Raw genomic sequence first — 14,331 nt, 5'->3', positions numbered from 1 at the left:
CAAATCGGCCCGGTCGATTTTACTAACCAGCACGAAAATTTCATGATACCGAAGGTGGTCTACTGTAAAAAAATTAAACAAAAAAAAAAATCAATTCTATAAAGTAACGATAGCCCTACCAATCGTCGTAAAGTACTTATAATAAGTTTTTCACATAGAGCTTCGGTAAGAGTTTAAATGGATGGGGTGAAATTGTTTATACTAGATAAGAATACATTGTTCTGTACTTTGATATTCTTCTCTCTTTATTGAGTTTTAATCCATAATATTAGAATTCTATTATACAAAACCCCAATCCGATCCGGATAACCTGTCAAGTCGATGGTTATTCGTTCCACTATAACCTGAATACAAAGTATAAACGTGTACATTCACTGGTGACATATGTATTAAAGTTAGTACCTTGATTCTCCAACCCCAATAACAAGCGTGCCTGGCTGATTACGTAATGAGATGGAGCCCATATATGAACACAGGGAGGAAGGAAAGAGAAAGGAAAAGACGAGAGTTAATTTCAAAGGAAAACGGGAAGCTTACGTGGCGGAGACTGAAGGCATTAGAGAGCCGTGATGTGACCACTGGGACTGAATTCAAGACACCGGGCTTCAAAGGCTCTAACCTGGTTTGTACGACCCGATCTCTCCGCAAAAAGCGTTTTTGAACGGCCTCTAAAAACCTCTCAGCACGACGGTGCCCGAGTGCCTGACTCCGAGTCACGCGGGGGTGCCCTTACCGACTACTGCAACGAGGCGGTAAGGGGCGTATCTAGAGTCCGGTGACCTTTTCTTTGGGTTCGCGGAAGGCTGATGTTCCTCTGCTCATCGTGTTGGACGATCATGCCCTTCTTGGGTTAGTGAACGTACCTTGCACAAAGGAAGCCCTGTACGCCGACGCCACACCGTCCGACGCGAATCGCCATCCTGGTGCCCGATCACACTCGGGGTACGAAAATCGGCTTCTTCGACTGGGCCAGGAAGGACCAGGCCGGCCGTTGAAATGGGACACTTTCCAACGACGGTGATGTGCGTTCGCCCGTGGAAGGACCAACCCCCGACGGCAGAATTCGTTCATACAAAGACACACAAGATACATTAGACATAAGAAGAGACCTGAAGCACAAAAACAGAGACACAGAACACACGAATACGACCAGGCAAGCTGTTAAGAGACACAATATACAGAATTACGATTAGTACAATTGGTGGCTGTCCGATTGCAGTCGTACAGAGTATAACAGATAATAAGTACGCATGCACAGAATATAGAGAATTAGGCTGTCGACTTGCCGATCGTCGATTAGACAACATAAGAGAGACTTGTATACCGGGGACTAGTAGAAGTCACAGGCACTATTATAGGACACAAGGCACAACACATACAGACCTGACATACAGACATTCGCAACAGGAGACAAGACAGGGGATATATTAAGAGTTACAACAAAAAACAGAGAGCGGACAGCAGGGACACTGTGCGGAAGTACCGGGAGAACACTTCTGCGTGTTATCATTAGATGAAGACTACACTAACGATACTTTACAGCTTAGTCACAGGATTATACTAATTATACGTTATCCCAACATACTACGAAAGGTGTATATCGTGTGGATTTCACGGATATTCGATAAGGGAGTCTGGCGCGTGTTTTGTACGCTCTGCTCTCCTTTTTCTTGACGAGATGGCATAACACAACCACAATATATATCTACAAAGAAAACAGGAAGGCCAAGACAAAAATTGCGTGTTGTGTATGGGCGCGCGGGACGACACACATATCTCACTACAATAACGTCTAGAATTGCGAAAATAAAAACACAAGACACAAGAACAAGAGAGCCGAACTTCAGGAAACGACACACAAACAAAGAGAGAGTAACACACAGCTGAACAGACACAAGAGAACAAATATACCATACAGAGATGCGGCTAAAAAAAGGACACGAGAGAGAGGAGACACAACAGCCGTAGCAACTCAAGGAGACCACCTGACGAAAAGCCACACAGATCCTTGAAAAATATGCCGATAGACAGACACGTCGAAAAAATGCCGATCGTTGCTGATACAATATACCGATTGTATACACATCGTTTCGATTGTCTATTGTTGCTACTTGATCGCCATTGCACCTGGTCCGATTGCCGGATCGTATGAATTGCCGACCGACCGAAGGTACACCAATTGTAGAATGACACAATATTGTTAATAACACTGCACCAACGGCCCTGCTCTTCCAAGCTGTCCGCGGAGCCACACTGGTGACGCACACTAGGGAGTAGTTTTGAAAGTGGCGGACCAAAATGTAGCCAGTAACTGCTGGGCGAAAAACTCGAAAAGGCCACGGCGACTCTCCTCCAAAAGCCCCTGTTCCGGCCCAATGAGCACACCCTGTGAGAGTGAAAAGTGGCGTCGCGACAGCCTGGGCAGCCGGTACGAAAGTAGCGGGTACCCCACCGCGCGGAACCCTGGGACCAAACCGGAGAGAGACAGGTGCCGAGGCAGGGAGGGCCCCCTTCTGACGAGGAGAGCAGGGCCTATGCGAGTTAAGGGGGAGAGGAACGTTGGTGTGGGAGGAGCCCGGGGACACGCACAAAGGAGGGGCCCGTTGCTTCCTACGCGTTAAAACTTAAGACCCCACCCGAACACATCACTGGTGACATAGCTGCCTGATCTAAGGTTTAGTACCCCTTGATGGTCCAACCCCGCGAATAACAAAGGCGTGCCCTGTAATTACGAAATGACATGGAGGCCTTCCATATATGACACAGGAGGAAGATCGTCCGGATCGTAGAAATCGAATATAATGGAACGCAAATGGTGAATCCCGTCAGGAATACACAAATTAGACACGTACAAAATGTGAACGTACATACTCCTAGTAATTTCAACTAACATTTGAAGAAAAAAAAATATCCCACAAAGTGAGACAAGAACTTTACTAGTCACAGTGACGGTTGTAATTTAGTTATTCCTTCGTACCGACGAGTAAGGGACCGCGAGAGTTTTCTCAAGACCCGCCGACAAATTTAGATACAAGGTTGACTCTGTCATGGTTGTGTATCTAGCTCTTGTCATCGATGTGATTAAACACTATTTTAGGGTCTGTTCTTTTAGTGTTGTCTATCTAGTGGTGTGTGATGGTATTATGTTGAGAAGAGGGTGGGTTTTCCGAGGGTATTAAGAGTTTCGAGAACCTCTTTGGAAACTGTAACAAAACCCAATCTCAGACCTTTGGATGGAGAGACAGTCACCAGAGGGAGAGGTCAATGTGTTGTTTGGACTGGGTTCGATCCACACGGCATGAACACAATAGGTTAGCAAAGTCTCTATTGACATACTTGCACATGGGCTGTCTTTCTATATCTGTCACATCTTTGGACAATGTTTGTGTCTTTATTTATACTCTTCTTCTTCGCCGTGTTGTACATCTTATCTCTCCCTTGGTACAAGTCTCAGGTGGAATCGGAGTTTGTGTATGTTGATTCGAATTTTACCAATGTTACTTGTTTCGTGAAGTGAATTTTTATACTCTTGTATAGTCCAAGAACCTATATTTATGGAGTAAAATCAATAAATCTGTGTTAATTGTGAATATTCAAAGTATAGAATATGTAATTCTTATGCTAGGTATAAAGAGACTGTCTACATTATTAGTATATCCCGGCTAAAATAACTGGATGGCCTACCTGCCTGTCAGCATTCCATCTGTGCACAAACTTATCTCGTGCCCTCATTGGTCTTGTGCGCGTTCGTGTGTGTTGGAGGAGGGGCTCTGTAAGGAAGTGGCAGATTTTCTCCGGTTGTGTATTTTCAAATTCTAGCGCACTCGAGCTGGTTTCTCCGAAATTACCTACCCCACCTTTAAGTGTTATTATGGGAGAATTACTATTCTTGTGGTACTACTGCCTTATTAGGCCCATATTGAGCAGAGCATATTAAGACCAAAACTCATGTACAACAACTTCCTTACTTGCAATAAATAAGCACTAATTAGAGGGTTATTGAGGAAAAACTCTCAACTAATGGCTTATTACGTGTAGAATATTGTCATGTAGAATAAGGCATTAATACGTGTTTTATAATGACTAATAAAGAGCCAATATACTGCTAATATGCATGTTAAGCTGATGGTTAATTTGTGTACCTTAATATAAAGTGCTACCTAGAAGTCAACTCTGCACTAAATAATCAAAATCTGATTGAACTCGTGTTAGATGACTCCCACTTGCTCATCAATTGGAGGCGTGTTGTTTGTTAAAAGCATATGTAACGCCAATTAAACACTGTATAAATGCAGATGTGTGCAATGTGCAAACACTCTGTCACGTGCCCAAGAATTGTAGAGATGCCACCAAAAAAGAGCTGTAAGAAGCATAAGTTTAGCAACAGTTTAAGACTGTTAATAAACAAACTAAATGTGTTTTACCGCAGTGTCATAACTGGCGTTTCAAAAGCATCCAACATTCTTCTTGCACTTGTTTTTTTCTGTTTCTTCTTGCACTATTTGAATGTCTTGTGCATATGACGATAAAGCCTTTGAATGCAACGTCTGAATCCTTGAGTAGTATGTAAGCCTTTATAAATGCTAGATGCACGCAATATCATACTCCAAGGGTTTTTTAGTCAGTATTGGAATCAGTAGAATAACTCTAGCCACAATCTAATCGTTAAAGATTGTATTTATTTCAATACACAGGTTAATCCAAGTTTGATTATGTGATGTTCATGCATTTATTTTATGTTCCTGAAAAATAAAACCGAGATTTCGTTACGTTGGAAAACCAATTTGTAGCTCCCGAAAATTCAAAAAAATATTTTTTTAGAGAAAAGGAAAAAGGAGAGAACCCTAAGAATCTCCGTACCAATACAAATAAAAACAAAGCATGGATATGAACACAAATAGGAATATATATGTGTATCGCTCCCTGCATGAGGCCCAATGAGTACATTTGGTCACATTGCTGAAACCAAACAGATGCCACCATTCACGTGCTGTCAAAGAGTCTCCTCGTGGAGCTACTCAATCACCAGACAGTATGAAAACATTTGTTCGGTGGGAAGCTCATTCTCACACTTGGGGAGCTAGATACAGTAAATACAACATCATAACTGAGGTCTCACACCAGCTCCATAATAACTTCCCACTCAATGAGCTTCAGTGACTCATGAAGAACTGTTGCTCTCCTCTGTTCCTCATCTTACATCCTTCTCTAAGGAGACACTTCATCATAAAACGCTAAAATAGTCTCACATCACGACACATCTCTTTATCTCTGATCTCCTTTTCATCTTTTGTTGCACTCAGTTACCATCTAACAGGGAGGTGTCAACGACGGCAGCACCACTTCCATTTGTCTGTGCCTCTCTTCCTCTCTGATGGACTACACAAAGCACAGGTGCATTCTGGTATATGAAGTCTTTCTTTGAATCTGTCCCTGAAGATAATAATACTTACATGTATGTAAGCAGTGGCTGAAATGTGTTGTACCTGTCTGTGTATAATTTGTATTGCAAGTCTAAAGTTAATAATGTATTAGGAAGTTCGGGTAAAACGTGTAATTTTTTCAACTACATAATTACTCTGTAGCTATGTTAATTTGACAATAAAGAACCTTGAATTGTTGCATGTGTTTGCAAGAGGCCTGTTTTAAGACTGTTTGGTAATGCCGGACAGTTTTTGGTGATGTGAAAGTTGCAGACAGAAGATCAACTTCTCAGACACAACCACAGAAGTAGGAAGAGACACATTTATTGTTAGACATTAAACTCTTCCTCTGGTTTTCATTTAGTGTTAGCAGACAGAACAGAGTAGCTGTTTTGTATGAGAATAAAGGTATTTAACATTAATCAAATGGGAATTTAGATTTATAGTTCTTTAAAATATGTATTTAACTTATTCTGAACATGCAACAAAGAAATTGAACAGTAAACATAAAGATAGATCTTAAAATAAAAATTCTCATGCACAATAAATGATGTATGTGATATATTTCATGACATAGGAAGAAGTAGACACCAAATGTTTAAGTGTGACAAAGATAAAACAAGCTAACAACCAACCATGCACTCAGAAATAAGTGGTGGTATTATTAGCTGCTAACATGCTACCTACCTATTTAGCATATCATTATGCACAGACAGACAGTGACTAACATTGGTGCTAAAATGTGCTAAACTACTCTTCTAGCCTAGCAGTGTTGGTGAGAGACATGTCTCGATGGATTATTCTTTATTCAGAGGCTAACAAACAACTTTATTTTGACGGTCGAATCAGAGTTCAGCACAACAGCACTAACCCTCACACTACCATTATTGTCCAAAGCTGTTGTTTTCGAAGACACTTTTCATTTGGCTTTCAACAGAAGTAAATGAGAGGAAAAGCTAATTCTGAAGCACTTTGTTGTCTGGTTGCATCTTTCAAGGTATATTTCACCCACAAAATGACCTTTAGTACATCAATTACTCACCATGCGTGCCACCTTGAGTACTCTAGGAAAACCTGCATGCTACACGGTAAGCAAGAATACAAAAATGCAAGTCCTGATGAATTTAAATAAATCAGGGCCATATTTAACAGCATACTTCCCATACATGTGTGTGTTTGCTCTGTGCTTTTCTGTGCGAATACGGTTCTCTTCAAGAATTCAGGGACACAGTGGTGAATAATTAAAATACATAGGCCTATGGTCATTTAGTCGGTTAGGTAATTATTGAAGCTCGTCCTACTCTGACCAAAAGCGTGTTCTTGAGCTCATTTGACCGAACAACTTGTTCAAATATTTATAACATCCACCGTTAGAAGAGTTCATCAACTGGGCTCCTCTCACTGTCCCCAAAAGTAGTCACGTAACCTGATTATAAATAAGGGCACCAGGTCTTCATAACCTTATTCTGACCTAGCTTTGCAGAGCAGCATGTGGCCAACACTGCTGTGGGCACGAGAACACAAGACCACCAGACAATAGACACTGAGAACACACACACACACACACACACACACACACACACACACACACACACACACACACACACACACACACACACACACACACACACACACACACACACACACACGTGCCCCCCTCCTCTTATTGCCAGCAGGCTAGTGGTAGTGGTAGATGTGAGTCAAAGGGGGAGGGGGTGTTGTGAGGACATGCTGAATGTGTGTGTGTGGTGGGGGTCTTTGTGAGGAGACGGGGGGGACATGGCGTTCCATTTCTCATAGACCAACAGCTGCTGTCTTTAGTGCAGAGAGAGGGGAGAGAGAGTGAGGAAGAGGGAGGGCTGCGTGGCGTGAGGCAGTGCGTGTGCTCGGTGTTTAGGTGAATCCACAGCCCTCTGGCTCACAAGGATAAAGGAGCTTCTCTAAGGAAGACACAGAGAAAGGCAACACTAGGACTTCCTTTTTGACCCTCTTTTTTGTTGCATCCTCTGTCCCTCTTGCTGCATTTTCTCAAGACTGGTTTGTCTCCTTTTTTTGGGTCTCTTTTGTTCCCGGCATCCATCTGTGTTTCACCTCCTCCTCGGTCCAGGGAGAAAGGAAGGAAGAGCATCATCCTCCCCTCCTGCACGCCCAGCCGGTAAGATCTTCATTCTTATCTTTTACCAAACGCTCCATCCTCACAGTCCCACCCTGCACCTAAAAGAGAGGCTTCGCTGGAGAGGGAGGCTGAGGCTGGAGGATGTGGGTTAAACTGAAGCCTGGTGCCACGACTGGTGCTTGTTTTTCGAAGTGGTTTGTGGGTAGAAGGACTAGCGTGGGTCAGGATCCCGGGGGCAGGGAGGGAGTGATACATTTGTCCCTGGGTGGATGGTCAACTGGGGCTTGTCCTCTTTCACTGCAGTGGTTAGCCAGAGCGGCACGGTCACTGCCACCGTCACACACACACATACACACACATGTACAAACACACACCTCAGCAATTCTTCCTCAAATAAGGAAAGGGGAATATGGAGTCTACATATCCTTGTATTTCCAGTGATGTATGATGGTTTTGGTCACAGGACATATGTGACCTAGAAGCATCACGGCACATGCATCACATATCTCACTGATACACCGGAGTGTTTCTGGAACAATGTGGGTAGATCACATGTCAAACTCGCCTCGACAGCTCCATTATCACACACACTTCATATCAGGAACAGTTAGCATCACTGCAAAAAAAAGGCATCCGGTTTTCTTACAGTGAGGTAGGTGTTTGAGGTGTGTGTGTCTCTGCAAACAGCCTGCTAAAAACAATAGCCCCAGATTGCACTGCTGATCAGAAGGGGTGGGTGCATGCGACTAGAGTGGGGGAAAAACAGGGAGGAGGGAAAAGGAAGGGAGGAAAAACTGAATGGAGGGATGAATGAAAGAGGGTTTTTAGGAGGCTTTTCAAATGTGACACAGATCTGCTGGAGATGAATGTGTTCATGAGGTCGTTAGACGGAGCAGGTGAAGCCGTGTGACTCTGCAGGTCCTCTTTGTGTGCTAGGGGGGGGGGGGGGGGGTGATGCTGTGGATGGATAAATAGTAAGGTAGAAAGAGAAAGCATGATGAAGTGTGTGTGTGTTTGAGTGTGTATGGGCGGGTAGAGGAGAGGTGTGTAATTGAAAGCTCTGCTCCCTGTCTATCCTACTGTAATCTACTGACTGGTTATAATCCATGTGAGTAGATGAAATTATGATTTACTGCAATGTAGACTTTCAGGACAAACACACACACATATAACACCCACACAGACACACACTCGTGTTGTAATCTTCAATTCAAAAATATATATCACAAACAGTATGCAGGTATGTCCGATCCTCTCTTTTTGTGCAACATACATACACTTCTCATCCATGTGCATATACAGTATATGCCCACACACAGATATATAAAGATATACACATATGTTCATTCACACTTTTTAATTTATCTATATATACATTTTGGATTTGGATATAATTACTATATAATGTATTAAAACATGTACATATTAATGTAGTGTAGCTATATGATTTAGTCTATGATGCTGCGTGCCTTTGCCAGGTCTCTCATGGTTAAATAAACCATAAATCTTATCTACATGTATAGAGAATATATATCTTGGATCCTTGTCACAATATATCACTGTCATGTGAAACGTGCACTCATGCAGTGACTCATAGGGTTTTCGCTGTCAGTGTATGGCCATGAATCACAATATGCAGATGATAACCCATTTAAATAAAACAGCTAACGTGTGTGTGTGTGTGTGTGTGTGTGTGTGTGTGTGTGTGTGTGTGTGTGTGTGTGTGTGTGTGTGTGTGTGTGTGTGTGTGTGTGTGTGTGTGTGTGTGTGTAGGTTTTGTTCTGCCTAAGATGGAACGGAGGCTGGGATGGTATTTACTCTGCTGTTGCTAGGACACTCCCTTTGAACATTATAACCGAGCCTTTTCATTGGCCCGCCGTGATGATGCAAGACTCCCTCATCCCAAATCTTTCCTGAGAGCCCATAGAAACATGCCCGTCTGCATTTCCTCCTCGCTCCTTCTCCGTCACTCTTTGTCTCTCACCCCCTCTTCTCAGTCAGTATCTCTGCTTGTCACTCTCTATTCATCTCTTCCCTCATTAACCCATTTATTCATCCTCTGTTCTCAACATTTTGTTCCTTTCCCAGCCCCTCGTATCAGTCTTCATCACCTCGGTACATTCTGTCACTTCCTGCACCCTCAGTTGGTCAAAATGCTCAGCGCAAAATGGTGTTGACAGCATGTGCCGGTATCTTCCAGCACTGCACTATCACTCTGTCCTGCAGAGGATTTAAATGCTCTCACAATGTCCCATTTCCTCTACCCATATGAGGCGCAGTCTCTTATTAGGATGCCTTGGCATGTGTCGGAGTTATCAGGTCTGACAAGGGGGGAGACAGGAATGGGGGTTGGGGTGTCATGGTGGAGGAGGCTGTCTTTTTTTTCTTATTGTACTTCACTGCATGTATTTGAACCTTTTTTCTACTTGAAAATAACAGCAGTTATTCATGTCATAACTGCAATTACCCCAAGTTCACAGCTTCACAATATATTCCCATAATAGCACTCATTTCACGCTACAGATGTGTGTAATGTTATGGTTCAAGCATGTTGGTTATGACATGCTTTGGGACTGGGGATAAGGAAGGGGGTAGGCGAGGTTAGAACAATTATGTTTGTGTTGTTTGCTGCTTCTCACAGTATTTTCACCTCCGAAGCACTTTCAACATCAGGTGCATTGATGTGTAATGACCAGCTTTCACTGAACTCGTCATGGCTGAAGCCGCAGTAATAACCCTGACCGACAGTGTATGAAAAAGGCAGATGAGTGACATGTACAATGACACGGAAATGTGTGCAGTTACTCAAAAGTGTCACGGTTAATGCCTGGGAGAGCATTTCAAGCATCTGAATCAAGCCAAAGATGTAAGGAAATTACTGTAAACTAGTTTCAACAGCAGTTTACTTGTAAATATAACCATGTCATGATTATATCTGGAGGGAAATATGCTATTTTAAACCCAAACAATCCTGAATGATTAGGATTATTGCTCTTTTATTTTTACTAAGAAAAGCCTATTATAGATTTACAGTGATGTATTATGATGCCAGAAACAAGTTGGCCTCCCACGTTGCCTCCAATCCTTTGATTAAAGTACGAGATGATCCATATGTTTGTCCATGTGGCCCAACTGATTTCCTCATAAATGCCTGACAATCCACGTTAAATCTCAACACCCGTAATCTTGTTGACTGGCTGAAACCCATCTGTCCAGAGGTGACATCTGCCACTCAAACATCTGGCACTTCAGCTTTCATCCTTACCGTTTAAAGTCCTTTAGTTTTCATTGGAATTTAAAAGTCAGACAATTACTAATATAGCTGGAGTTGAGTTAATTTCGATTTTCAAGATGTAATCCGTCTCCGCCTGCCTGGTAATCTTGTGGATTTTAAGGGAGTATTGTTAGAAATGTCCCCAAAAGTACATTTAATCTTTCAAAGAGGAGAAGATCCTGTTAAAGGAGCACATGGCATGACAAAGGATCCTGATATAGCAAGAAGTAGGTTCAATCTAGCCAAGAAATAAATGACAGAAAATCAGTATTATAAGCTGTTTTCTATAATAGTGTGGAATTCTGGCTTATTAACGTGTTTAATTAAAAGATAAATTCCACTTTCCCTTTAAACATAAGGCTTTGATCAGCAGCCGGTTAGCTAAGCTTCCATCTGAAAGTATCAAAATCCATCTACTAGAATGCAAAATAATGAATTACCACAATACAATTCCATCTTCTGCACACAATAGTAAGATTATGAACCAAGAAGTTGTGGTTTCAGAGAGGACGTAGGCTACATGTATATGCAAAACATTTTTTTTTACCAGGAACCATTACTTCCTGAATTCCCTGCTTGTATCCTTGCAACTTCAAGGTGACAAGAATACTTTTACATTTAGTTTGTAAGGAATATACCACCCCTCTATAATGTTTTTTTATATGAAACAGATCGTTTTGAGCAATACTAGCTCGTCCCCCTGCTTCCTGTCTTTATGCTAAGCTAAGCTAAGCTAACTAGCATATGTGAAGCTTGAAATCTTATTTACTGTGGCATCGATCTTATTTCCCAAACGTTTGCCTTATTAGTTAAAGACAGATGGAGATGCTGCATGGTAATGTCACCGATCAGGAATTATACAACACAGTCTCACGGCATTTCGTGTTATAGTCACAAAATGTATCTATTGATTCGTGTTCACCAACACGATTTTCGCATTTTTTTCGTGTCACACAGAACGATTTTAAAAGCATTGTACAAATTTGAAGGAAAAAGAGATTTAAAAAAACACAGATTTCAGTATTCTGACACAGAACGATTTTAGAAGCAATATATTTCTATTGGTAGTATGTTTCATGCCTGCACCAAATAATAACAAATTAGAAGGAAATGTCTTTTAAAAAAATACAGATTTCAGTATTCTGAGGCTCTGAGCCCCATTTCTTTTCCTTGCGGACGGCAAAAAACTCTGATATTATACAATTTAAAATAAAAGGGTTAGGGTAAGATATTGAGTAAGAAAATGTTTTTATGAACCACACAGCTTCTGGTCTTCCAAGACCCGACCGGACAAAAAGACGTGGTGCAGGCACGAAACATACTACCAATAGAAATACATTGCTTTTATCGCTCTGTGTGACACGAAAAAAATGCAAAAATCGTGTTGGCGAACACGAATCAATAGATCAAATTAATTTCGTAACTATAACACGAAATGCAGTGAGACTGGGTTGAATTATATGTGTCTTCAGACAAAGACAACACAGGATACTCCAAATTTCCCAACAAATACCAATTGAACAGAAATCAAACTCTCTATTTCTCCATCCGATTTGTTTCAAATAAATAACATCATTCTAAGACCCAACACTTGATTAAAAAACTTGGCAAACAAGTTTCTCAATGAGTGATTCTTCAATTGACCACATGCCTGTGAAGTAACCCACTGAACCAGCGAGGAAATAGATTTAAGAGACAGTGAGATTTAATTCTCAGTGACAAGGGAGCCACGATCTGATAACTCTTTGATCACATTACCTAACTCTCCATGTTGGATGGCACTCATGGAAACTACTGCAAAGTCTTATTAAACTCTGTTATCATCCTTGTTACTGCCATCCTGCTGAAACTCTTTGAAATGTACGACACTACATCTGTAAGACACAGAGACGCGCCACAGTGAATCCTTTCTTTCTGATGAGGGTGTACTTCTAACCGGACGTGACTTGGCCTGTCAAACTCTCTATTTCTACGGCAGTAAAATAGGAGATGGTTAATTTCTGGATGTAATCAAATTACTCCAGATCTGCTCTCTAAGGACTTCCTACAGTATCATAGCCTGCTGTCCTTTGATCAGATCAATTGCTCTCCAGTAACATCAATGAACAGAAGAAATGACCGCCCTCTGGTCATATTTAAGATCAATAAGCTCAATTTAACGAGAAGGTGAAGCTGATTTAGGCCGATGGTGGATTTCAGAGCAGGAAGAGAGAGAGTATTACAATTAGTGTGTGATAACTGAAGAAGCAAATGATCTGCTAATCAATCGTATCTCAATTGAGGCTCCAGTGTCGTATTAAGCTCTCCTGCATGATATATTCTACTTACATGAAAACAAAAGACTTCTGATGTCAATGACTGAGCGCAGGTAGTGTTATGGTGCTAGACGATGCTGCTGATCAAAGTCTCTCTGTTAAATGTCCTCCTTGCTTTAAGTTGACAGCTTGCTAACAACCAGAACAGTGATTCTCCAATCATAGCTTAGCAAGCGTAACCAGGCAGAGCAGGCCTGTTAAGCTCTAGTAAGAACACTGCTTGTTATCCAAAGGTGCTTAATGCCTATCAAAACCAAAAGAACAAGAGCAAAAGCATCAGAAGTGGATTAAAACCTGTGTATCTGCTTCTGCGTTGTAAGCTGCAAACATTAGCATGTCTGGCTAACTAGATTACTTTGTAGTTTAATCGCTAGGCCAGTACTGAATCTCATCTCATACTCATCCATTGTGTATTCCCATGAAAATATATCTGCATATGGACTCATTAAGACAGGACATTTTAGTTTTTAGTTTCAGTAGTATGAACCAATCCTATTTATGCTAGCTGTGGTTGCATGCAGGTCAATAATACATGTTGAAAGCTAAAGTGGTATAGCGCATTGACTGAAATACAATATTGGAATCCTTTGAATATTGTCTGACAACTTTTTATCATTATTTATATAAGTGTTAACTTAGTGGAAACTGGCTACCTGAAACAATCATGTCATAGACGTCCTTCAAACTGTAACTCAGTCCTTGCAAGGTAATAGCTTCTCATATTCTTAACAAAATGGGCATATAGAAGAGTAAATCTTTTATCTGAAACCCACAAAATGTTGTCCATGAACCCCAAAGGCTGTATTTAATGCTGGAGTCCTAAATGATACTAGTTGAAGCCAGTGTTAGCAGCATTATCATGCTCTTTATTGGATTTGACACTCCAGTAACCCAAGTCAACTTTACTGGATAGCATTTGGTTTGCCAAACACATCAATCATTCCTTGTCCTCAAAGCCTTTAGGTTTGTATAGATAAAAAAGAGGCATATATTTAGGAAAATACTGCCAATCAGGCATAAATGCAACTACCACAACCTCTGCTTTGCACGTCCAATTACAGTTTGTCTTTCTGTACCATGCAATAGGGCTGCTCAATTAATCGTATTTTAATCGCGATTACGATTATGGCTTGCAACGATTACGAAAACAACGTAATCTAAATAAAACGATTATTGTTATTATTATTTATTTTAAATAAAAAA

At 41.3% G+C, this 14,331-nt stretch overlaps 1 protein-coding gene across 1 annotated transcript in view; it reads right to left on the bottom strand.

Moving 5' to 3' along the window:
* Positions 1-931: 931 nt before the first annotated feature.
* Positions 932-14,331, bottom strand: part of LOC104965295 (tRNA dimethylallyltransferase, mitochondrial-like) — a 15,627-nt gene continuing 2,227 nt past the window's right edge. The window contains exon 3 of the mRNA XM_010794253.1: positions 932-1,109. Within this exon, the coding sequence (XP_010792555.1) occupies positions 932-1,109 (178 nt within the window). The remainder of the gene's footprint in view (positions 1,110-14,331) is intronic.

This window comes from Notothenia coriiceps, unplaced genomic scaffold (assembly GCF_000735185.1).
Source record: "Notothenia coriiceps isolate Sejong01 unplaced genomic scaffold, NC01 NC01_scaffold00037244, whole genome shotgun sequence".
NCBI lineage: Eukaryota > Metazoa > Chordata > Actinopteri > Perciformes > Nototheniidae > Notothenia > Notothenia coriiceps.
This window is presented reverse-complemented; position numbering and strand designations above follow the sequence as displayed.